The sequence below is a fragment of the Cyclospora cayetanensis genome, unplaced genomic scaffold, assembly GCF_002999335.1.
Source record: "Cyclospora cayetanensis isolate NF1_C8 unplaced genomic scaffold, CcayRef3 CcayRef3_contig_145, whole genome shotgun sequence".
Taxonomy (NCBI): Eukaryota; Apicomplexa; class Conoidasida; order Eucoccidiorida; family Eimeriidae; genus Cyclospora; species Cyclospora cayetanensis.
The window spans coordinates 31,730-55,805 of NW_020312087.1; the positions used below are offsets into that span (position 1 = coordinate 31,730).

Sequence of the window (24,076 nt, forward strand, 5' to 3'; positions counted from 1 at the left end):
GACTGACCCGAGCATCTGAGGTAGTCCAGTGGGCCTGTGAACGGTGCACGTGCGAACTACCCTCTACACAATTCTTCCTCACGTTTGTTACCTGATATCATGTCTGATTCGGTTCGAAGGTCGTTACAAAATTAAATATTTTAAAGAATCTGCTTTAGTAGACCACAGCACCGCCGCGGCCCATCGATGAGGGGGGCATCTGGGCCAGGACACCCCCCTGCAGCCGCAGGTCCTGCTGTGTTCCTTCCTTCTTCCCTGCGTGTATTTCTAACTTCAGAAGGCTGAGACATTAAAGGCAAAGGTTTAATGCCAAATATCTTGCTCATTAACTCTTTACCTTTTCATTCTTCGCTGGCGGGCCCTCGTGACACAGGCAGCTCGCGGTTGTGCGTGTCCGGCTGAGTCTTAATGCACGGCAAGGTTACGCACAGAGCCTTCCTTCCTTGCTTCCTTCTGCTCCGGGTAATCCGTCTCTCCCCGTGTTCTAGTGATTTATTAGATCCTTTCACTTCTTCTTCTATGCCTCTTCGCCTCTTGTCTGTCACTGGCTGTTCCCTCGGACTGCAACGTTCAGACTGATCCACTTCAGGTACATGGGCGGCGCCTAGGGCAGCGCGAGCATCAGCATGCCTCCAAAAAGCTCATTTTGTCCCCTTCTTTCCACACCTCTTTCTCACGAACCAGCCACTGCAGTTTGAGCAAGTCACCTTCGCCGCTTACGAGCACTAACCCCGAGCCTCAGCAGGACCGAGGCCACCCCTGCAAGCCCTCCATCAAGGAGCCATTACAAGCAACATTACTTTGTTTTTTTTGTAGATCTGAGTAGCCAAATTCCCAGCTTCTTTCATGGACCCGTGAAACGGAGGCTCGGTGCATGGCTTTCGAAACGCCAGCAGCATACATGCAACAGCAGCAGCACCTCCGCCAACAGCAACAGGAGCACTGCCTTCAGCTACGCACACAGTGGCTCATCGAGGGGCCTCCCCCGAAGGGGGCGTATTATGGCTGACAATTAGTTCGCCTTGGGGGCCCCAAGGGCCCCTTCCGTTGGTCGCGATGGGAGCCACGGCCAGTGCTTCCGCCGTTCCCTTTTCCCAACTCCAGGATCCCTCGTGCCCTTTATGCAGGCCTCAAGGCCCTAAGGGCTCACAGGGGCCTCCTGTGCTTACGGCTACCCGGCGGAGCGCCCTCACCGAGAAAGGAAGATGTTCTGGAAGGGCTGCACAAGGTATCCCCCCCGCGTTTGCTGCACGGCTTTTGCGTGCTTTAGAAGAGGAGGACCCCAAGGGTTTGCTTTCGACGCTGAAGCAGAACAAGAGAGGCCCCTCTCAGGTGTGAACTGCGTGCTGTGCTGCTGGCTACTCGTGGGCTTCAGGGGGGCACGCTGCACTGGGCAACAGCCGCTCTCAGAGGCAAAAATCCAGTAGGCGAATGCTGTACTGCCGGCTGCGCCTGCGCATCTTTCTTCTGCTTCGTGATTCCTGGTCTGCGCTACGAATTTCAGGCAGATGCCCTCGCTTTTGCTGGGGATGCCGCGTGCCTGCACGTGCTTTTTGCTGCAATGCATCAGCAATGGCCGCAGCAGACGACCCTACTAGAGATCCTGTTCACACACGGCTGCAGTGTAGACTCTACATGGCCGTCCGCCTCCTTCCGTCCGTCGGAAAGGGAGGGTCGGGCGGTCTCGTCACTGTCATGCAACGCTGCTGCCGGTGAAGCGAAGGCCGCAGGGCCACCCAGGAGCTTCACACACCTCTGCGTACAGAGGCCAGCTTCTGCTCTTGCTTCTGACCACAGCACCAGGCTCTTCTGCTCGAGCAGCAGTGGGATGTGGGGTAGGAGGGGCCCTGATGGGCCTTCCTCTGGGGGGGCCCCCCGCCCTGCCGTTTTGCAGACTCCGAAGGCTGCGGGCTGCGGTTGGGGGCCTATCTCCGACACGTGGTTCTTCTACAATGGAAACGCCGCCGCGGGAGAGAGCAAGCAGCAGCAACAGTTGTTGCATCAGTTAAAGAACTCCCCGCTCTTGCTCGTCGGTGAAGTGGGCCTTCTATACTCCAGAATCCCCGTTGTGCATCACTTGATTGCCGAGCTGACGCAGCAACCCAGTGAGGAGTCTTGCACCTTAGCCCTCAATTCCTCGCTTCGTTGAAAGCCTCGCGGACTTCTAAACTGTGTGTCTTATTGAGCTATTAAATAGCCTTCTTTCGTGCAGTCCCTTAACACCCACAACTCGTGAAGAACGCGCATCTCTCATATACGCCTTTCTAGCACGGCGCACATTTCTAGCGCGCAGTCCTTCCCGATCCCCTTGTGTCTAGAACGGCTTTAAGGGCTAAAGAGCGTCTTCGGCGTATGCTGATACCGTAAGATCCATGCTAAACTTGCAGGCAAGTGCATACGAATTTGGGGCCCCGGTGACAGTGCTTAGCGTCTGAGCTGTTTGGCACAGGGCGTCTCCTCGTGGCCGCCGCTGCTGCCAGCTCACCTGCAGTGCTGCAGCGGCTGCTGCAGCGCGGAGCGAATCCCAACTATAAGAGGGTGAGGAGTCAGCAGTAACAAAATAAAATCGTACACACAGGCTGAAGCAGCAGTGGCAAGGCTTCCTGAGCGGCTGGCAGCACCATGGCACGCATATCCACGTGCTGCTGCGGTGTAACCCGTTGTTGCTGCAGCATGGACTTTCTGCTCTAGGTGTTGCTGCTGCATGTGGCAGCGCAGCGGAGGAGAAGGCTCGTCTCCTCCTCGCCTTTGGGGCAGCTCCCGAGGCCCCTATTTCCTATGTCCATGCAGAGAACGAGGAAGCTGTTAGAACAGCAGTACAAGCAAAGGCGGCAAAACGGCTGGCGGCCTTCGGGCTCAAGTACTGCATCAGATTCAGCCTGCGCCAAGCAGCAGAAGCAGCTAAAGCCCAGGGGAACGGAGGCTTTGCATCAAGTGCTTCGGGAGAGATTCCATCTGTGAGCGACCTTGAAGCAGCGGGAGCCGCTCTAATGGCTCCCGTTGTTATTGGTGTTGGAGAGGACTTGCCAGCCTTACTGCAGGCGGCGATCAACCGGAACCTTGAACTGGTAGGCTTGGTAATGGTCGGTAATGCAGCACTGCTGCCCTTTCTCAGGTCGCAGTTGTCACCCGTTGGTTTTGCTGCTGCGTCGCGCTACACTTTGGTGCACCAATTTCGTGTCAGGGTGTTCTCATTCTGCCGCATGCTTCCCGTAGATGCAGCTGCTGCTAGAGAACGGGGCGTCTCCAGATGTTTTCGTGCTATCTGCGGGACTTCCCTCTCCCCTCTTTTTCTCCGTCTTTTGGGGCATCCTCCCCGCTGTGCGGCTGCTTCTCGCCTATGGAGCGAATCCCTTTATTGCGAAGGAGGTATGCTGCCAGCATCGCACGTACTAGTGCGGCGCACTAGACTGAGATATGCAGTGCACTGCTTTTATGCTTTACTTTATCGAGCTGCCACTGCCGCTGCTGCCTCCTCCTCTTCCATCTGTCCGTCTCCACTCATTTTTGCGCTGCCTTCCTTTTTCGAAGCTGCCGTAGTCTACTCTGCCTACGTTTCCTTTTTAGGATGGTGAGGGTCTGGAGGCGACGGCGCGCAGGGCCCTCCAGTTCTCGATGCTGGACAAGCCGCGGCATATAATGAAGCTTCCCCTCCCTAAGGCCTCTCCTGCTGTTTGCAGGCAGATACTTGCACTCATCGGTAAGCGCTCTGTTGCAGCTGCTGTTGAGGGACCGTGTTGCTGGGTTCTTTGTAACTGGAGCGTTGAGCTGTTGGTTTGTTGCTACAGACACTGCGCAACGGCATTGGGCCTCCTACGCCCTTGAGCACGCAGGCAATGGAAGTAGGGGCTCTATGACAACAGTGACAAAGGTCGCTGGGAGGGGCCTTCCAGCTGCTGTCATGGGTCCAAAAGTCCCAGTGCTGTTGCGGTCCACATGGGAAACGTCGGTATGCGAGGGACCTCCCAACTCCCCCACTCTAGGGGATTGCATCGTGAATAAGAAGGACAGATGCGGATTTAACAATGGTGCAAACAGCACCAACAAGGGCGATCCATCTACCAGCAGCAGCAGCACGGGCGGCAACAGCGCTCGCTTGGAGGGTCCCCTTCGTTCTGTTACAGTAAAGGAAATGGGCCTCGTACCACTGCCTCCAGTCTGCGGCCCCTCCGCGGGATCTAACAGCACTCACTTCTCAGTAAAAAGCGAGGATCTTGCCTCAAAAGTCCCTGATGAAAATGATTGCCAGGGCGATCCCCCATACCGCCTACCCTCCGTGACTCATCTCTTTGAGGACGTTCCTGGGAGCCCTATTGGGCCATTTGTTGACCCCTCCTCGCGAAAAGAAAAGCTATTAATCACAAAGACAGGGAAGGACGTTGTGGTGGATGGGCTTTCGAATACTGCTGCGGGGGGGGATGCTGGGTGCCACCCCGACACCAAGAGCTGGCCATGGGCCCCCACCCCTGCAGTGGAGGCTCTGCGAGGCCGGATACGCACACCGCCTCCCTTTACATCTTCTGTTTTGACTGCATCCACGGATTGTGTACCTGCCTCCCCTCCTGATTCACATAACACTGGTACTGCAGAAGCTTCTCCTATATATGTGCGTCAGCAGCAGGGGCCCTCAGTTCCTGTCAATAAGAGCCCTGCACCTCCTTGCAGTGCACTTCTTCCTCCTACCGGAAAACCACTGCGCAAGCCTCCTAATGCCTCAGCGCAAAGCTCGAGGGGCATACGCGGGTGGAGGCAATTCCCTGGCGAGCTTTCCTTTGTGAGACTGTTGAGCCGAAAAAAAACATGAGGGGGTCCGAATTAAGGAGGTATACCTGCTGGAAGAGGTCCCTTATGGGGAAATACATATAGCCTATTTTTAAAGGCCTCAAGGTCCTTCAAGGAGCTTGCCCCTCTTGAAGAGGACGCTTTTAAGCAAGCCCATGGGAGAGTTCTCGTGTGCAGGATCAAAGGGAAGGAGGTATGTGTTAGTCTACTGGACACAGAAAGAGGTTATTGAGGGAGTAAAGCAACAGTCTCTCTCTGCCCTCTCCACAAGTGCTAGACCAGTGAATTTTTTCAGTCAGAAGACAGCAACACTTTTGGCTACCAGACTGAGGTGGCCGCTTTTTCCCAGAAATAGAATAATGTAACGGACCCTGAACACCGTACCAACCCGGGGAAGTCAGGGGAAGAGTCATTGGATGCCCGTGCCAAGTTCTTCTCTGGGTCAGTATGTAGTAATAGTCAAAAGAAAGAGATTGATTTTTCTGTCTATTCAGTCAAGTTGTACCAGTCCATGGACTCTCTGAGTTGGAGGAAGACGATATTCGGGAAAACATCCCCCTGGGTTCCCCAGCTTAGAGCGGGCGTAGCTCAACTACTTCATGAAACCAATCCATCCACACTTATCTAAATATCCGCTTGGTACAACTCTTACAGCACAAAGTGCCTGTTGGCATATTCTCTATTGTGCTTCAAGCAGTTAGATCAATGAAATAGGAATGATGGCCGTGGACCTGTGCGCGGAGTTGTGGTGTGCAACAGGGTGGGAATATTCGGAGCGCTTATAGGATGCAGCGAATTGCCCCTCACCCTATCTCCATCTCATTATCCCCCCTGCAGGAACCCTGTGGGGTGGTGAGGGCAACGAGAGGAAGAAGGGAGCTTTTTTGGAAGAGCATTACAGAACTTTCTTCGTAGTTTTCTTTTCGGGTTTGAGGCTAGAAGGCTTTCCCTTTGGAGACCCTCAGAGGTGCACTATGCAGATCCGCTTGGGTTTTCTTTCAGTTTCAAATCACCTATGGCCAAACTGAGATACTGTATAAGCGGCATCAAAGACATACGCCGTAGTGGGGTTAAAGTGCAGCTTTACATCTTGGCTTCGAAATGCCATCTCCTGAGGTATGTTGCTGACCGTCGTTGCCTACAAACACTCCCGAAAGGCAATATGTAGAGGAGCCACCTAAGGTTGAGTGCCTTGTCCTTCGCACGAGCTTTGGGTGGCGTTTCAATATTCGTTCCACTACAAGTGCCCCCCCAGTATGGTCCCTAACATCAACAATGCAGCTGCGAAGAGTGAAAGTTGACCTTTGTTACAGACCCCTGCATGCCTTATCTGCCCTCTTATTTTCAAGACCATAAGGAAGAGTGAGTCTAACCAAATAAAGCCGTGACCTGTCAAAGGTATTGAAGAAGCCGACGGAAAACTGGGACTCAACATTAATCCTGCCTCTACTTTTCTTGTCTGAACATCCCGAAAGGAGCAATTCAGCGTTAAAATGTCTACCTAGGGTGAAGTCACTTCTTTTGCACTGCGTACCTGCTGCGCTCCCACTGGGGTTTCTGTGGACCTCTCTCGCACGCCCGTTACGGCTATGGGCTACATGTTTTGGCGTAAAACAGCAATTTCAAAATTGCTGGCTAATACTTTCCATGCTCTGTTCATCAACAAAGAAACGAATACTCCGTTTGTACTTTCTGCGTGCTGCAATTTTCTGTGTGGCCCTCCTACCGAGTCACCTGGGAGTGACTCTGACAGGTCCCCTAGTTTTTGTAGCTGCATTTCCTTGGTTTAACACATGAATGGTAGCGCGTACGGCACGTTTTATTGTTTCTGACTAAGTGACTATGACTCAAGAGTCATCTGGAGCCCCCACACGAAAGCAGAAACCAGAGACAGCGGCGGGTGGCACGTGCAGGTCTCCGCGCCCGAAGGCCCAGGCCGTTTGCTGCCCTTTCCGTGTTATTGCGTGAAACTCAAAAAATACGCCCAACCTTCTTAATCTTACAGTGTTTACCTTATATATATCGGTTTTAACATCTGAGTTTCTACACAGGGACCTTGTTTGCGCCCGAACTGCAGATCTGTGCCGGCTGCTTCGCTCACCACTGTCTATCCTCTCGGTCTCCAGTCACCGCTTTGAGAGGCCTCCCAAGAGCAATAGAGCGTCAACCCTGTCACTCAGCAGGGATTGAAGCCGTAAAACAGAGGCAGAACGGGAGGGGGCTGCAAAGCAGCAACAGCACTTCCCCGTCCTTCGCCATGTCACTGGCTATCTTGCCAGGGGGTGAGGAACCCCAGGAGTTCCCGAAGGGTCTTTCTGGCGCTTTGACACCTCACCACCTTTCCAAGAGACTGCAAACATCCACAGGTCCGGAGGCCTCCGGCGGCTCTACACGCACCCATAGTCCCCTGGGACCAGCAGACAAGGCGGTCAACTACACAGGGGAGGACTCTGTAGCTGCGGAAGCCGTGGGAGCGACCTCTGTGCGAACAGCCATCACCGATAGCGATGATGATGAAATCGAGCTTCACGGCTGGGGGGAACCGTGGGGAACTTCCAAACCCCAGAAGCTGTGGTCCCTGGAGGCCACAAAAGACGCGTGCGCAAGGGCCCGCAACTTGGCCCCAGAGGCGGTCCAAAGGTTCTTTTCCACTCTCTTAGGTAAGTGCTTTCTGACACTCACAGGAGCGCCTGAGGAAAAAGGGTGGAGATCCCGCTTCTGAGGCGCCTGTCGACAGTCCTCATGTGGATAGGTCTCGCCATGGAAGGGGATCAGCTCCTTCTCACCAGGGAGGGAGAGGCAAACACGCTAAAGGAGCCTTGAGAAGTGCAGGGGGCCAAAAAGGGAAAACTGCAGCAGAGGGTCACAGAGGCAGACAAACGGGGTTTGCGTGAAAGCGCGGGTTTCGAACTGGTGTGGCGCACAGACATGCGCGGCCTTGTTATGCTGTGTACCGGTCTTGCTGCAGCGGCAGTCGCAGGAATGCCTAACGCGCTACACAATAAGTGGAGGAGCGCACATTTCGTTTTAGTGGAGGCATGTGCTGCCCTTCAGGAGGCCCTGGGTCTTGAGAGGCTCGTATTGGGGATGCACGTCACCGTCGGTAAGGCAGGGCTCTTTAGGTACAGTGTCTTCTCTGAACACTTACAGATGCGTAATTCTGCATATTCTTGCTTTGCGCCTGGCTAACATGTGGCTTGCTCCCTTTTTATTTATGGCCTCTCTCCGTCGGCTGTCTGCACCTTCTGCCGGAGCCCTTCCTTTGCTTTCCCGTGCTGTGTGGGTCCGCGCATAACCCTCGGATAAGGCCCTTGCAAGTTTTTCTGTCTCGTGGTCTCACTGTCTGTGCGTATCTGGTGCTCCCTACCTGTGTTTTCGCCTTACTGTTGTCCAGTGCCATCTTCGATTGCGACCACCCGTGCCCTCTCCTCTCCCAGCTCCTTCCCCTTGGTGCTTGTGTGTAATTTGAGGGCCCAAATTTCTCCACACTTTGGCTCTTCCGTACCAGTGGCAATAGCACCAGCCTGAAGGGCAGCAGGAATTCATGGTGCATTAGCCTCATAATACGATTTCTACATCTGCCCATGTCCCTCTGTCGCGCAGCTGCTCTTGCCCTTTTATTTTGTTCTCTCTCCTCCCTCCTCCTAGGAGTCTCTCCCCGAGTGCCTACTATCCGCCTCGTCTGTGGTTCACTCCTTTTGGGGGGACCCCTCGGCCTGTGCACCTGGGCCATTGCAAGGGTTCACACCAAAGCTAGTAAGACCGAAAAGTTGAGAAATTCTTAATGGAGAGAAGTAGATCCTCGTTGGTTCCCCCATTAGCATGACTTATATCTGGAGTCACCCAACCGCAGCTGATGCCTCCCGCTTCCATCGCTTTTGTTGGGCCAAATATGTGCACCAAATGGGTTTGTTGCTTTCTAGAGTTGTGCGCACTTTCATCAACTGCTTCTCCCGCAGGTCTCCGCCTGTACTGGCCTGTTGAATGTGCCTCCTTCAAGCCTTCCTTGGGCTTACGTCTGCTTCAACTGCTGCTGCAGTGCTGCTTCACGTTTGCTAACCTCAGCTGCTGGGTAGCAACGCTGCTGCTGCTTGGCGGGGGCTTTTCATTTGCTGCACTGTCCTTCGCTGTGCCCGCCATCTGCATCTGGAGGACTGGCTTTAAGGCCCTCATGCAAGTAGTCTCCGTATCCCTCTCCCCACCAGGGTACGGTGCAGGACCCCACGACGTGGAAGCCCCTCAGGAGGAATACTTCTCCAAGATGCTCTCAAAGTGGTGGAGGCTTGATTCCTGGCTTCAATGGGTCGTGACCCTACCGGAATTCTCTGGACCTTCTGATGGTGAGTGTAGGAGGCCAGTTTCGTGATGTGAGGTCTTCCTGATCATGGCCAGTGGTGTGGCGGGGTTGGTTGTTCGGCGCCCCCCAAACAGGTGGCCGGCGGAAGAGGGGGCGGCATGGGGGTTTGAAGAGATAGAAGAAGGACTTAGTCTTTTTTTATGCAAACTCCAGTGTTGGTGGTCCTCTGTGTGCTGCCGAGGGTCAGGTGTTTATGCAGAGCGGCTGCTGAGCAGCCTGCCGCCATCGCAGAAGCTGATACTAGCGATTCTGCACCTACATTTGCTGCTCTGGATGCCACCATGTGTGGTTGCTGCGCATGTGTACAGTGTCTATTCGCCCCAAACCGCATGACATGGCCTTTTATTTGGGGGCCCCACTGCAATCAGAGGGTGAAGACATCGGCTTTGATGGGGCTGTCTTTGTGGATGGCCAACAACAGGAGAGTCCTATTCCAACAGATGCAACAGAACGACTGCTCCCTCGCGACTCCACAGCCGGACCAGAAGGCCAGCCAGCAGCACCAGACACCAGTTCACTGATCGAAGACGCGCTAATGTCACTTCAAGCAGCAGCTGGGGAGTCCACTTCTCTCATGGATCTTTTGGATGGGGCCCCCTCGCTGACACGCTCCTGCTACTGGTTTGGCACTTCCGTGCAGTCCGCCATTATGCTGATGTACATGTGCATAGACGGCTCTCTGGCGTTTCTTTCTCTCGGAGGTCTCACGCTCATTTGTGGAGAGCGTCTGCCAGCAGGCTTGCTACTTTCAGGGGCCCCCATATACGCTACCACTTGTGCACTCTCTGGAGCCCTCCTTGCCCTAGCCAAGCAAATCTTGTTTTATTTCCTACTGGCTGCAGAGCGGAGTGGGAGGCCTTCGGGAAGGGCTCTAGGGACTGAAACGGTACCCAATACGGACTTAGTTGAGAGGACAAACGGCCCCGCGCCCTGGAAAAAATTTCGGGAGTTTATCGCCCGCGCGGACCCTGTGGCCCTCCTGCGAGGCAGCTTCAGCAGCAGTGCTGCAACGAGCCAGCAGCAACTTCTGGAAAGGCTCAGCACCGGAGACATGGAAGCTGGCTTCCCTATCGATTGTGAAGACAAAGCGCCGGAAGCGCAGCCGCAGCTGCAGCAGTTACAGGGGAATCCGCTCTATGGGGCAGAGCCCGTCTTCTCTGTAAGCAGCTACACCATGCGTTTAGGCGGAGAACACGGGTACAAAGCAGCCCCCAGTGACAGCGAGGGTGAGGATTTGGATGAGGGAAAGCAGGTCACATAAGCTCCAGGTTACTTATGGTGCTCTTTGGGGTTCTTGTGCCTAGTGGCACTGGTGATCGAGACACCTGCAGCCCTACAGGAAGTTCGTAGGGATTCTGCCTAAGGTGAGAAGTAAGACCAAGGGAGACGCCGCTAAAGTTGCTGGAGCAGACGCATGTAGAACCATCTGCAGTGAAGAAGCCTGTCTGCACGCGTGCACACAGCTAAACGGACCGGGTCATCCCATTTTCTCCTCATGCGAAAAGAGATGACTCGGCATATAAGTATACGTACGTACCTGCTGAAAGTGTATGAATTCCATTTTGCTGCCAACAGCAAGCACTTAGAACTTCGAGATATACACATCTATTCGGAGCCTACTTAACAGGGTGTTTAACATATTTGGGCTTCCGTGGGGGCAACGTGCGCATCCAGATATTTGCAGGGGTGCATAGCGGCATGCCTCCTGGAAGAATTCACGCCCTCCTTTTTCTCATGCAAGTGCTGCTGTTTGCAATAATGCAGTCGTAGCACTTGCTGCTGGAGTTGTTGCTTGAGTTTTAGGTTTAGTGTCTACGGCTTGGTGTCAAAATCTCGAAATTATGAGTGTAAGCAAAGTTCTTGTACGATTTAGGGGTTTGCAGCGCATCATGTATCCGATAAGCGGCTGTTGCGCCGTAGAAGCCTTCCTGACTCCTTTGAAGGCTGTCCTATTCCCTCTGACTACCCACTCAGATGCGGAGCGCACGGTGTCCTGAGCTGTGAGCGCTGTTCGGGCCTCTCAGCATGAAAGCAGTCCCTATGGTGTCGCTTCTGCTGGTTTCCCAGAGTTGTTACCGATTCACAAATTATCCAGGAGTAGTAGACTTCGTAAATCTAATTCTGAAGTAGCTGAAGAGTACTCTCCTCCAGGGAAGGAAAGCGGTGGACCCGGCTCTTTCTCGCCAGAAGTACTAGAGAAACACGAGCAGCAATTAACAAAGTACGCGCGCACGGACGCACCACCGCGTCAATAGTGCTATTGGCCGTTCCGTTTTCTTTACGACCGGCATGTTCTTCCTTCGATCGAGACGGCGGTTATTTCTGAAAATCCACTTGGAGGGGTTCGGAGAGAAGTTGCAGAAACAGAAGTGTGCACGGAATCTTCAGTAAGGGCCCCTTCACCGAGGTAAGTATCTTGGCACATTCATCAGTGTTAGACTGCTATATGGAGTGTGCTACCAAAACTTGACTTGTTTCCATTTAGCGCCACCCTCTCGGGAGCTCAGCCGCCGATTGCCTGAGCTAATCGATTTTGCTGTCCACGGCGTGAATCGCATTTGAATATTAACTATTTCAATAAGCTCTAGGCAATTCTACACAAACCCGAACGGATTTCAAGGTAGTTTCCTTTGCAGCAACGCGACCCCAGAGCTCTCTTTGGGTGCCGCCCACCAGGGCCCCCCCTCTGTCGTGCCACATCATGATCATGCAGGAGGGGAAAATATCCGATCGCAAGCGATTTCCAGCTCTCACAATGTTCACCGCTTCTCCGATCACTGCGGGGTTCCTACTGTAGACCTGCAGGCGTCCGCTTTAGATATCTTGGGGGCCCCTCGCCAAACTGTGACCCTTGTTAAGGGGGGCCCCTGTGCGTCAGAGAATGGGTTGCTGTTGAGGGCTCGGTGATAAGAGGCCCTTTAAGGCCTCCACAAGCATGTGTCTAGAAAGGAACTTGCAAGGGGCTCTGTGGCTGTTTCTCCTGCTGCTTCTATTTCACGGTCAGGAGCAGCAGCAACACCCGCAACCACAGGAGCAGCTTGATGCCAAGTGCTTTGGGCTCTTAGCCGCGTCAGCCTTTGTGCTTCCACCAAAACCATCTCATTCCTGTTGTCTCTTCCACACCGGAGGCCCCGTTGGCAGCGACCTCCCCTCCCGGGGTCGATTGCCGCAGCATCCCGTAGAGTCACCCCCTTTACCTGCACCGGGTAGAAGCCCCCCCAGAGCGCTTCTGTCCTCGCCAGCGCAAGAAAAGTTGGCCCTGGTTGGGGATGGAAAAGAGAGGAGCGGGGAATATGTCATTGCGGAGATTGGAGGGTTTCATCGTTGGATGGAAAGGGGCAGATTCTATGATGTGAACCGCATACACCAGAAGGAGGGTGGGCAGCTGATTCTTCTGCGCGTTCTGCTGCTGCAGCAAAAAGACGGGCCTACGATCGTTGGTCGCCCCTTTTTAGAGAACATCAGGGTGAGAACAGGAGAGTAGCGGCCACCTACGATGCCCTGATTCATAAATAAATATATATATATGTAGATCACCCGATCATTACACAGCACGCCATCGGAGGAGCTTAGCTTGGCACGCATCTGGCTGCTAGCAACCCTCTGCCGAGATGTGATTGGGGGCGGTGTGTCAGCCGGTAATAATATATCACAGCCTTTCGTGCGTCCTCTTTTTGCACCTTGTGGCGTTAGTGCTTCTTCTTCCTCCTCTAAAGTCCATCCTTACGCATGGAAGTATCGTCTCCCAATCATTGCTCTAGGCCTTCTTTCAGCATGTGTCTGAATCTGCTAAGACGAGCCCTTCCGGTGGCGTGCTGCTGCTGCACACCTTGCAGGTATGGGCTACAGTGCTGCGACACTTTAGGGGGCCGAAGATACACGGCGGGAAACACCGCCCCAAAAAGTGGCGCAAGAAATGGGGACATCGCCAATCGCTTAGCCGCATACGAGTTGACAGGATTGAGAATGTGCAAGAAACAATGAACATCAAATTCTACCATCAAGATCCGCTCTATTCTGCGCTCATGGTCAGTCCTCGCCTCTGCAACCCGCCACAAGGGCAATGCCACTGCGCTTTTCTGTATTCAGCACTTCCTGCGTCTGCTGCCCTTCCTAAAGTGCCCTTTCCTTTCTGTGCTAGTTGCTTTCTATAGATTCCCCTACAATAGGGGAATGTTTCTGCCTGTGCGCAGGCAATACGCCACTATGAGAAGCCAAGTTTACACTTGCCACTTTACAAGTCTCAGGGGTTGTCTAGCGCTAACCGCGCGGAGCTTCCACTCATAGGGCAGGACCCCTTGGCTCTGTTTGACCCCAATTTGAACCAACTCGTTGCGGACCGATTGGCGGTGGGGCATACAGAGATCCTCCCGATTCTGGGGGAGGGGCAACAGCAAGCTGCCACTTGAAGGGCTTTTCCAGCGACTAGAGTACCCCTGCTTTAGTGGTGGCGCTGGCTGCTGCTCACAGCGCGCTGCAGGAACTGCTTGCAGGGGGGCAGTTCTTTGCTGTTTCACGTTTATGGAAGAACGTTTTTGCCACCTAAATAGCATGCGGCAAAAATTCATTTGTGCACATTTCTCATGCCCTTAGGGGAAACAATCAGCCTAGTTCTGCTAGACCACCTGCAGTAGCTTCGCCGTTAGTAATTGAAACCAGGGGTGTCCTGCTCCTTAGGCAAAGTATCGCAGATGGTGATTTGTACATGGGGATGCCCTTTGCAAAAAGGCAGATCTTGCACTAGTACAGCCTCTCTGACAAGCGATGGGTGATCTTCTCAGCAGAAGCGCAGCTCTTGGAGTATTGAATCCACTGTGATGGATTCGGGGGGCGGCCGGCGATGCAAGAAAGGCGCACCTCGCCCTGACCTGTCACACACGTATCTTGCTAGCAAAATCCGAGTAAACAAATTTCAAGAAATAGAAATGCATCGCAAGAGCGAAATAAACAGCAACGGAAGCAGCATTCGTTCTTACCAGAGTCTCACTGAGGGTGAAAGGGCGGCAGGGAACATCTGGGGTCTTCATGGGAGTCGGCTGCTTGCTGGAATCCGCGAATGGTGCGGTGCACACAGAAAAAGGCATTTACATCACGTGCGCGCTTACAAACTTCTCCCAAGGTCATGTATGGTTGGTGTGCTGATGAACTGCACTGTGGGCATCGTCACTGCAAAATTCAAAGGGCCCAGAAGCCGCCTTGTGCATGACAAAATGGGGGACTCCCGTGGGCTTTGAGGGAAGATGCCAGCAGGCGGTGTTTCTGTGGAGTGCAGTGATCTATTGCTCTGATATTCCTTCTGTTCTGGAGCCCTGGGGCTGACCCCTCCTGTTGTGTTTCTATTGATAGAACAACTGGCCTCAAATATCACAATGACAATGAGATCAGAAGACGTGGCAAGAAACACACCAAGCACTTGAATCCTTGGTTCCCGGAAGCCCTGAGGAAGAACTACCCCGTACTGAATTTCTCGGCGTACAGGCCCTGGTGGACTTTTTTCCTGCAATTGGACTTGCGCCTTGCGTGTTACACTTCTTAGTTATAATCTACGCAGTTCAGGTAAGTTCTTCGGTTGCTAAACAAGATAAAGAGAACTTATTACCTTGCTAGGCTGCTTTTTGATAGCTGCGATTCCCCTATTACGTTTCGTACGCAAAGCTGACAAATTTTGGCCTCCTTTGGCATTTCGGAAACTCATAGTTGTATGGCTTTTAGGATGAGCCTTGGCTGTGTGCATATGATTCTTTGTAAATCCATACTCTCAAAAATCGCCTATCAGTAATATACCGTCTGGTTTCTTGACTCGAGCCGGGCCGATGTTAACCTGGGAAGGATTAGAATACTCATCCCGAACAAAGGTGCGCATTTTGGGGATAAAATAGTCGGCGACGTATAAAGCGCCTGCATATGAGCATTATCAGGTTGTTGTACGTATCTCAAGTAAAAAAAGTGCGAATGCTAAAGTTTCAATATTCAAGGTGTACAGGGAGCTCGGCAGCTTCAGTTTGAACCCAATAGCGCCGAAGCACTGTCGACACAATAAGTGCAGTTCCTCATAGAGCCACCAATTTGTTCGCAGTGAGTTCAAACTTAATATTGAATTCTCGTTAATGGTTCGCCTGAATATACTTCTTTTACACTTCTCGTCAGTCGTTGTTTGGCATGAGTAGGTAGCCGGACTGAAACATTCAGATCGCTTCAAGCTGAGTTCACGACACTAAAAAAACAGTGTAGACATAAAATATGTGGCGGCCAACGCAAACACACATATCCACTTCTTCACCACTACTGTAAGGATCCATGACACTTTAACGCAGTATTCAGTTCAGACTCTTTGAACTGTAGTCATGGTATATTGCAGCGGAACAGCGGAAACCCCTAAAGATTCACTCAGGGGCCCGCATAAAGTGATGGCCAGAGAGAAAGGGCGGAGGACACTTTTCTCTCTGTTCAAAGGCGATCAGCACATCTCCCTCCTGAAACTCGAATGGACTGTCGAAAATGATGGCACCGTCGCGGCCTGAGGTAGAACACATACGCATGTCATCTCTGAAGCCCGATACCGTTTTCTAAACAGCAAACATTAGATGATACAAGAAATTTGAGGAAGTGTACAACGTGACTAGCTGCACATTGACAGTAGAGAGTCGGTATCTTCTGCCCACAGGAATTGCAGAATGAAGGCGACGATAGCACATCGCCTGGCTTTCCGAAACATATTCGAGCAAAATGCATACGACATAAATACAAATACGGGGACACTAGACGGACTTCCTTTTGCAAGAGAAGTGGCGCTTTCTTTGCTCTTTTGCATCGACTTGACCTTTAGTCCTTCGACCAGTGTCTTTCCGTTCCGCACCTGAAAATTTAGGAACCCAAATATGGCACGAGGTTTCTCGAGTAATATGTACAGCTTAACCCAGATATGCAGTACTTTCTAGCGTATAGCAAGTGCAAACTCCGGTGCTACCCACATATCCATGGTAGCAATGCGAAAAGAAAATTAACAAGCTGAAAATTTGATGCAGGTGAGGCATGCACCAACTCACACAGAGGCTATATTAGAGAGCGACGAACAAGCATATGAATCTTGGCATCCATTTATAAGAAGATACGCACATATTAAGACAATTGAAAACGATTCTTTTTCTATCGGCACCCAGCAGCCGCCGATATACCGTAGCATATTGTAGTACGCCCGTGCACACACGCGCTTAGTTAAGCTTACCAAAGAATATGCGTGTTGCGTATTCGGAGTGCCCTGCTTGACTTCGAGGCCCACCACCGTCTGGAGGCCCCCTTTCCGCTTCTTAAGGACGTAGCTCCCTACTTGGGTAATCTGAGCCCTCGCCGATTGCACCATTTCAAATTTGGGGCCAAAGTGGAAATCATAAATAGACTCTAAGTCATCAAACAGCCTGTACACGATGTTCTGAGCCCTCAGGGGCACACCCGCCTCTTCAATTGCCTGCGAAAAAAAGAATTTTAACTATTCAGCGACTGACAAACGGACCCTTCATGTAGCAACAGAATGCACAACAATGTCCGCGGTGGGACCGCTTGTGACTTTGCATGTTGCAAAGTAAACAGCTAAAATAGCAGCTGGTGCCAGTAAGCTAGCCATCCGGGTAGTGCCTGCGCATCAGATAGCTTTTCACCTGCGGCGACCCGTAATACGCCTATGTGGCCAGCAAGTGTACGTGTAGGCGCAAGCCTCACCTGTTGAACGTGGTCTAGAACTGAAACTCCAAAGGCCAGAATAACAGCCCCTGTCATCTGTGCGTATCGAACGTCTGAGGCGTTTACGGGGCCCACCCCAGATCTAACAACCCTCAAAGGCCGCCATTGTTGCAGAAGCGAGCTCCGCCTCGCTTGTTCCTCTTCGTGTGCACCTTCCTCTTCTGCATGCGCTCTCGACAATGCTGCTGTGAGAGCTTCCTCTACACGCGATGACTCGATTGCACTATTCTGCGTTTGAGAGTTCCTGCTTTCCATCCAGTCCACAATAGCCTCAAGGCTGCCCTGGTCTCCTGTCTTTAGGACCACCGCAACTTCTGGCAAGGTGCTGGCCCCAGCATGACGCAGCCCGTCGGGGGAAGACGCTGTCGTAACCTGCAGAAAGGCGCACGCCCGAAGCCGTTCGAGCCGCGAATGCTGATACTTCACCGGTCCAGCAAACGCTTCTGCAAGCATACTGCAGCAACCCATGACCGAGACAGCGAGACGAAGAGCCAACCTGGGAGTCTGCTTCGAGCTTCTCGACACGCGACGGTGCTTGGAGCGCGCGAGCCTGCAGTCACCCCATGAGACACGCGGGATACGCATTCTGCGTACAAACCACGATGTCGGTCCTGAACAAAAGAGTCTGCTCTGCCCCAAACCACAAGAGTCCTTGGGCCTCACTCGAACAGACCCAGAAACTCTCATAATTCACCCGTCCCCGCAGCACCCCTTTGGCACACATGCTGCTGGTACGCCAGCACCAATAGCTGCCGCAGCTACCCCGTGAACCAAAGGCAGCGACAACAGGCCTTGTCTACCTGTTGAGCCCTTTGCGCCATGGCCGCAAGCTTGGCAGCCTGCTGTTGGTTTTTCGCCTGCACGACGAGCTGGCCCGCAGACGCCTCCATATCACCCAGGCCCCCAATCTCCACGGCTTCATTCATTCCGGCGCACTTGACCTGTTTAGGCCCCTCCGTGGGGCCCCCTGCTGAACCCACGTACATTTTCTTGATGCGCCCGTAGTGGGGCCCCACAGCAACCCAGGCCCCTTCCCTCAGGAAGCCGGACCGCACGATAACGTGCAGCAGACGGCCTCTGTGAGGGTCTACTCTGCTTTCCAGAACAAGGCCGCGCGCTGCAGCGACGGGAGCTCCCGTAAGCGGAGGAGGCGGAACCACCAGGTGAGGCATTCCCTCGGCTAGGAGAGCTATTGCTGCCTCGAGATCGGCAAGGCCCTCCCCGGTCTTTGCGCTAACGGGAATGAACTGCACACAGCGCAGCAACGCACCGACTTCGACGTCCGTTCGTCCCCTAGCTCCCTCCCGTCTCTGCTCTCGTGCAGAGTGTGGCTGCCTGCCTGCCTGCCTGCCTGCCTGCCTCTCCTAGCGGCCCCCGTAGCAGCCCGTGAAAACAACCCCCGAACTGCAGCTCCTAGACGTGAGTTTTCTTTCCGTAGAGACGCTAACCGGCACACTGCCACCATCTTCGTCGCTAACGACCCCAAGAGCGGCCAGGTCTTTCTTCACTCTGCAGAAGCAGCAAATACCATACAGGCAATGCAGCCACACGAATGGGGTGTGCCTGCACAGAGGTGTATGCCCTGACGCCTGCTGTGGCCTCCTCGCTTCCAACGTAACGCCAGCGTCTCCCCGCAATCCCCTCGAAGTCTCTGTGTTGCTTCTCCTTCACCGCCCCTGCAGAACCCAGAGCTTTTCTGGCCCGCCTCCGCACAGCTACGGTTTGCACCAGCAGCGCAAGTCTGCAAGCGGCAGCTCCGCTTGCGGCAGTAGGAGCAGCGAGAAACCTCTCGGCCGAAGCCATGAGGGGTCGCGGAGATGAGGAAGGCCAGGACGGCCTTAAAAAAGAGGACTGAACAGCTTCCCATTAAACCTCATGAACGGACAGATAGAGTGTGAAAAAGCGACACCCTTCCGGGGAGATAGAGTGTGAAACAGAGTTTGCGTGCAAGTCAGGGCGTAATGCGTTTCGCGCAGCACGCAAACAGCGTTGCCAGCACGAAATAACTCAAGAAAAAAACCGCGTCTGCCGAGATTCAAATTTCAAAGGCTTACCGATCCACACTGGCTCCAGATCTATCCATCTTTGTTACAGCGACCACGGTCTGAATGTTCTTCTCGGCAAGCAAGCGCACGCATTCTGCCGTCTGCGGCTTGACCCCTTCATCTCCTGCCACCACTAAAATCGCCAAGTCGGTGGCTGCGGCTCCCCGACGGCGCATTGAGGCGAAAGCCGCGTGCCCCGGGGTGTCTACGCAGGTGACTAGCTGCTGCAAGCCATGCCCCTGCTGCTGACTGGCGTGTGTTCGTAGAGAAGAGAGGCGGAAGCTGCTGCTGCTGACGGCCTGAGTTATTCCACCCGCTTCGGTAGCTGCCACGCTCGACCTGCGTATGATGAGCCACGCAAGGCAGACACGGATGCATGCGTAAAAAACAAAACACACGCACACGCAGGAGGCGGCACGATAGTGGAGGGAACACCATACGTAGACACACACACACACACACACACACACACACACACACACACACACACACACACACACACACACACACACCGCATTTAAAAAAACTTCACTTTAAATAAAAACTTCACAATACATCACCCACGCGGAAGCGAGGTCTCTCTCGATTACATGCGCATGCACTGGAAAAGCTCGAGGCCGAGACGTCAGAATGCGAACTCGCCCCCAGTGCAAAGCGCCAGCACTAATGACGCCCCTTGATTTCTCCCTTTGTGAAGGAACAGCTCGCCTCGGCAAGGTTCGACAGCCACCCCATCAGACGCATGCCGCAGCCATGCTTTTTTATGCGAGAAAAAGCCGGCAGAAACGCGAGCCAAGACCAAGGAAAGCCACCATTAGCAGTGCTCTCAAAGCTGCGGGAGGGACGGAGAAGGGAAGGGAAGGAAGAGGGCCCTTACCTCCGAAGGGCATCCAGCAGAGAAGTTTTCCCATGATCGACGTGGCCTAGTACGGCAATTACGGGGGGAGCTCGCAGCTGCTGCTGCTGCTGCTGCCGTGCAGCGCCGCTGCCTGCCCTGCTGCTTAGCCGCAACAGCTGCAGACACCCCAATTCATCGCTAAGAAACTCAGCCTCCTCCTCCGTCATCGTGGAGCCTAGGGAAACTGCAGGAGCTCCCGGGAGGCCCTCTAACAGCGCCTTCGCCAGTTCAAGCACTCGTTCCTCGGGTTGTCGCAAATGCTGCGCCAGAGATGCAACGGTGATGTGAGCCGCATCCAGTGCATTGCTTTCATCGCCAAGAGCACCTGGGGAGACACCCCCCCCTGTCCAATCCGCAGCAGCAGCCCGTGAAGGGAGCCCCAACGGGGCCGATTGCAGAGGCGTGCGGATAGCTGCCGCCGCTTCTAGCGAGGCGACGCGCTGGTGTTGCTGTTTCTGCTGTTGCTGTCGCTGCTGCTGTATCTGCTGCTGCTGCTCTTGTAACCGCTGCTGCTGCTGCGCAAAGTCGAGCAGCAACTGCTGCCTGTGTGCTGCAGCCTTCTCAGTGAGTGCCTTCAGATACGCCTCTGCATCTACGCCCTCCGCGCTTGCTGCTGCCTCTCCCTCCTCTGCAGTTGCCTTTGCGTCTGGAGCAGCCGCTGCCGATCCTGGCTCTTGTCGTATCTGCTGCCGCTGCTCTTGTTGTATCTGCTGCCGCTGCTCTTGTTGTATCTGCTGCCGCTGCTCTTGTATCTGGATACGCACTGCTGCAGCGTCATCCGCGAGAAGCGCAGTAAGGCTCTGAATGCGAGGGAGTGCCACGCCGTCCTTCAAAAAGCTCTCCTCTGCAGCGCGCTGTAGCAATTCGGTCAAGGCAGCAGCAATGTGATGCTGCTGTTGCAGCGACTCCTGTTGTTGTTGCTGCTGCTGCTCGTCTTGCTGCAAAGGATTTAATGCTTCTGAACGCGTCAGCTGCTGCTGCAGCGCGAGCCACTCCCTCAGGGCAAAGAGGCAAGGCGTCGCGATCCTCCTAGACACGAGTGTCGGCTGAGGGATAGACCCCCTCCCGTTCCTGCTTCCCAAACACTTCGCTGCTCGCAGCCGAAAAGCTCCAAGGGGCCCCCCCATGTCAAGACCTACGCGTGTGCATGCCCAGCGAATCCACGAGAGGTGACTCACCAACTCTACGCCCAACTCCTTGGTAAGCCTTCCTCCTGTATCTGATGCTGCTGCTGCACCTGATGCTGCACCTGATGCTGCACCTGATGCTGCACCTGCTGCTGATGCTACGGAAGCTGCAGCGCCGGAGGCTCCCTGCAGCACGCTGGCCTCAAGAGCCTCAAGAGCCGACTGCAGCACTTCTGCGAGGCTTTGCGGCTGCTGTGGCGAGTCAGGAGTTGCTGCTGGTTGCGTCTTTTCCTCAGGAAGACTGCTGTTAGCACCTCCGAGAGAGGCCACGCCAAGAGCATCGTAACGCCGTACGGCACGAGCAATCTCTTCAATCCTGTCCTCCTGCTGCTGCTGCTGCTGCCGATGATTTTGTTCGATTTTTTTTTCTGGCACCTTCTTTCTTCTTGCGGCCGGGCCCACTGCCCCGGGGTGTACAGACAGCCCCCCTGCGGCTTTAGCCGCCGCTTGCTGCTGCAGCATCTGCAGCAGCGCTGCCCTTACGGATGGCTGCTGCTGAGGCAAAGGCTGAGACAAAGAGTCTTCCGACAACCCTACCACGCCGCCCACAGACGGATCTTGCTGCTGCTGGCGCTCGTGCAGCTGCTGCACGGCCTGCTGCAGCCTCATGCGGCATTCTGCAGCCTCGCCATAGGCCCCTGCATGCACTTGCTGCAGAGACGTCGTCGTCGTCACCGCTTTGCCGCCGTCTGGAAGTCTGTTCATCGCAGCAGACGCCGGCTGCTGCTCGCCAGGCTCAAGCCGCACAAGAAACTTCGCAGCGCCATCAGCAGCATCGCTGCCTACGGCAAAAGAGGCAGGCTGTCGCAGATGAACACTTTTCTGGAAAGTGGTCTTAGAGCTGCATGCTAGCCTGCTGCTGTACACTCTAGACGCCGTTGCAGCTGCTGCAGCGGCTGTCACTGAGGGCAGGCAGTCTCGCAGCAGCTGCAAGGAAGCCTCAGGCGGTCTCAGCAGCGCCTCAGCTGCTTGCGAATCGGAGCCAACACTAGGCCTTGATCGGCTATCATTTCTACACTGCCGCGGCGTCTCTTCCGCTGGAGAAAAGACACCTGGGGAAGCGGCTTCAGCTGAGGATGCCATCTTGATATTTGCTGCTGCAGCTCCTGAGATGTCTTCTGCTGCCTCCGCTTTCAGTCCCTCCGACACGTCAGAAGTTGCTGCTGTTGCAGGAGTTGCTGCTGTTGCAGGAGTTGCTGCTGTTGCAGGAGTTGCTGCTGCAGAAATTGTGGCTGTCGCTCCTGGAGTTGCTGGTGCTGCAGGCGGTGCCTTGGTTTCTAGAGCAGGCTTCTCCGAAGGTTCTTCCGTGAGGCTGCTCTCAGAAGAGGCCCTCTGCCCATTGGCGTCTTCTTCTGTGGTAGGAAACAGCCGTCGCAACAGACGAGAGAGAGAAGAAAAGCACCGGCAAGTCGCCGAGGATGCACAAAGGAACCCGCTCCCCACAGCCGACGGCGCGACAAGCTCCTGACACTGCTGCCTCTTTCCCCGTATCACGGGGGCAGCAGCGGCTGCGCGTGCTGTTGCTGCCGAAGGAAGCAACAAGGCCCTCTGGCACGACACCGGCAGAAAGCAGCCAAACCTGCCCCTCTGCAGGGGCACTAGTGCCTTCTGCATCCTTCTGAAAAGCTCCTGAGCGAGAGGCTTCTGTGAGACTACGCGGATGCCTTTTTGGGGTGTACACGCAGCAGGAGGCCCCTTGGCCGTTCCCCCGCTGGAGATGATGGAGATCCTCCCATTCCTCGCTTGCGTTAGAGGGCTGCTGATATGCGTTTTGACTCTTGCATTGAGAAACAAATACGCTTTGTTTTGTTTAGAACCATGCTTGCGAATGCCGCAATCTAAAAAAAGCCTTTCTTCCGCCAAGACCAAGGGGCTGCATGTGTAGCCGGTAGGGGGGGCTCTGCCGAAGGCGTCTGAAGCAATGAAATGCTCCGAATGACACCACGTGTTTTTCGTATTTCGCAAAGCCCTAGTGCCGTGTATTTCCACAGAGCATCCCTGGTAGGGTTCGTGGCTAACGCCTGCGCTTCAGGGATTTCGTAAGGATTATGGGCAAGGAAGGCGGGGGGAAAAGTGTGGCTGGATTCCTGCAAGGATTCAAAGTATTCCCGGCCGAAGGCTCGTGTGCTAGCGGGATGGCGCTACAGCACTTTTCCCAAAGACAGCTCGCGGGTGCAGTAACAAGGATAGGAAGTGAACTTAAACTGCGTCTACCCGTAGGTGGCCTTGTGCACCACTGCACGCGGCGCGCAGGTAGAGAGGAAATGCCTAGCTGGCGAGCCGCTACAGGACGTTGAAGCTGTGTGGCAAAGGAGGCCAGAGAACTACGGAGGGCTCCCTAAGCGTTTTAGTCTCCACCACCTCCAGGGTGCCACCCCCGACACTCGTATTCCGCTGGCTGTGCACGACTAGAGCAGCACTGACCAGGACTGTAGCAAAATACTAAACTGTTTCCAAGAAACACACAGCTAGACAGGGCCTGCCCGACGACGGGCAGCTTATTAAAATTTACATGCAGTGAAAGCGTTTGCCCTGGGAAACGGCGCTGCTCTCCCGACCGAAGGAGCTGCGAAGGCCTGCTCGCTCACCTAGATGCCTCTGCCATGTTAACGCATAATAAGAAGCACCAGCGAGCAAGGCGCGTGCGATTCTGGGGGTTCTGGGAATCTGTACTATCGAAGGTATGAGGACGCACACCGGAGCAACATGCTGTGCTGGACAAAAATTCGCCCTCCTGTAGCTCTAGGCATTTTTCAGGTTACAGCGAAAGAGAGCAGCACATCGCAACGCCTACTCAAGGCCATGCCCCCTCCCCCAACTCGGGGTGAGTAGTTCTCTGCCTTCGCGCGTCTACAACCGTAGATCCAGGTAGACACACACACACACACATGCAGGAGGGGCACGCGCGTAAAAGCACGCGCAGCATCCCGGCAGCAGAAGAAATACAGCAGCCTCGACTCACCGGCTGCCGTTTCCGAATGTGACTCACTTCGGAAGGACTGCCTGCCGTCTCTCGACGGCCTGAACACCATCACTGAGCTGTTATTTTTGTGATGGCTTCGTCTACGGC

At 54.3% G+C, this 24,076-nt stretch overlaps 4 protein-coding genes across 4 annotated transcripts; 3 read left to right on the forward strand and 1 right to left on the reverse strand.

The window, feature by feature from the left end:
• The first annotated feature begins 1,056 nt into the window (after window positions 1-1,056).
• Window positions 1,057-5,014, forward strand: LOC34620686. The gene is made up of 8 exons (XM_026336747.1): window positions 1,057-1,332; window positions 1,505-2,105; window positions 2,450-2,538; window positions 2,673-3,068; window positions 3,217-3,369; window positions 3,568-3,700; window positions 3,789-4,717; window positions 4,898-5,014. Exons 1-8 carry the CDS (start codon window positions 1,057-1,059, stop codon window positions 5,012-5,014), a joined length of 2,694 nt encoding a protein of 897 aa, XP_026192532.1.
• A 2,696-nt stretch (window positions 5,015-7,710) lies between these two features.
• On the forward strand, window positions 7,711-10,400 carry LOC113147161. The gene is made up of 3 exons (XM_026336748.1): window positions 7,711-7,885; window positions 8,386-8,538; window positions 9,946-10,400. Exons 1-3 carry the CDS (start codon window positions 7,711-7,713, stop codon window positions 10,398-10,400), a joined length of 783 nt encoding a protein of 260 aa, XP_026192533.1.
• Window positions 10,401-12,368: 1,968 nt separating this feature from the next.
• On the forward strand, window positions 12,369-13,548 carry LOC34620685. The gene is made up of 3 exons (XM_022733924.2): window positions 12,369-12,605; window positions 12,976-13,167; window positions 13,333-13,548. Exons 1-3 carry the CDS (start codon window positions 12,468-12,470, stop codon window positions 13,546-13,548), a joined length of 546 nt encoding a protein of 181 aa, XP_022591854.2. The 5' UTR covers window positions 12,369-12,467.
• Window positions 13,549-15,522: 1,974 nt separating this feature from the next.
• Window positions 15,523-22,089, reverse strand: LOC34620684 (translation initiation factor IF-2). Its single transcript, XM_026336749.1, has 10 exons — window positions 21,659-22,089; window positions 19,799-21,388; window positions 18,931-19,260; window positions 18,325-18,385; window positions 17,677-18,123; window positions 17,373-17,426; window positions 16,856-17,248; window positions 16,365-16,604; window positions 15,908-15,995; window positions 15,523-15,656 (listed from the first exon to the last, which is right to left on the reverse strand). The coding sequence occupies exons 1-10, from the start codon at window positions 22,087-22,089 to the stop codon at window positions 15,523-15,525; spliced, it is 3,768 nt and encodes a 1,255-aa protein (XP_026192534.1).
• Between the last annotated feature and the right edge of the window lie 1,987 nt (window positions 22,090-24,076).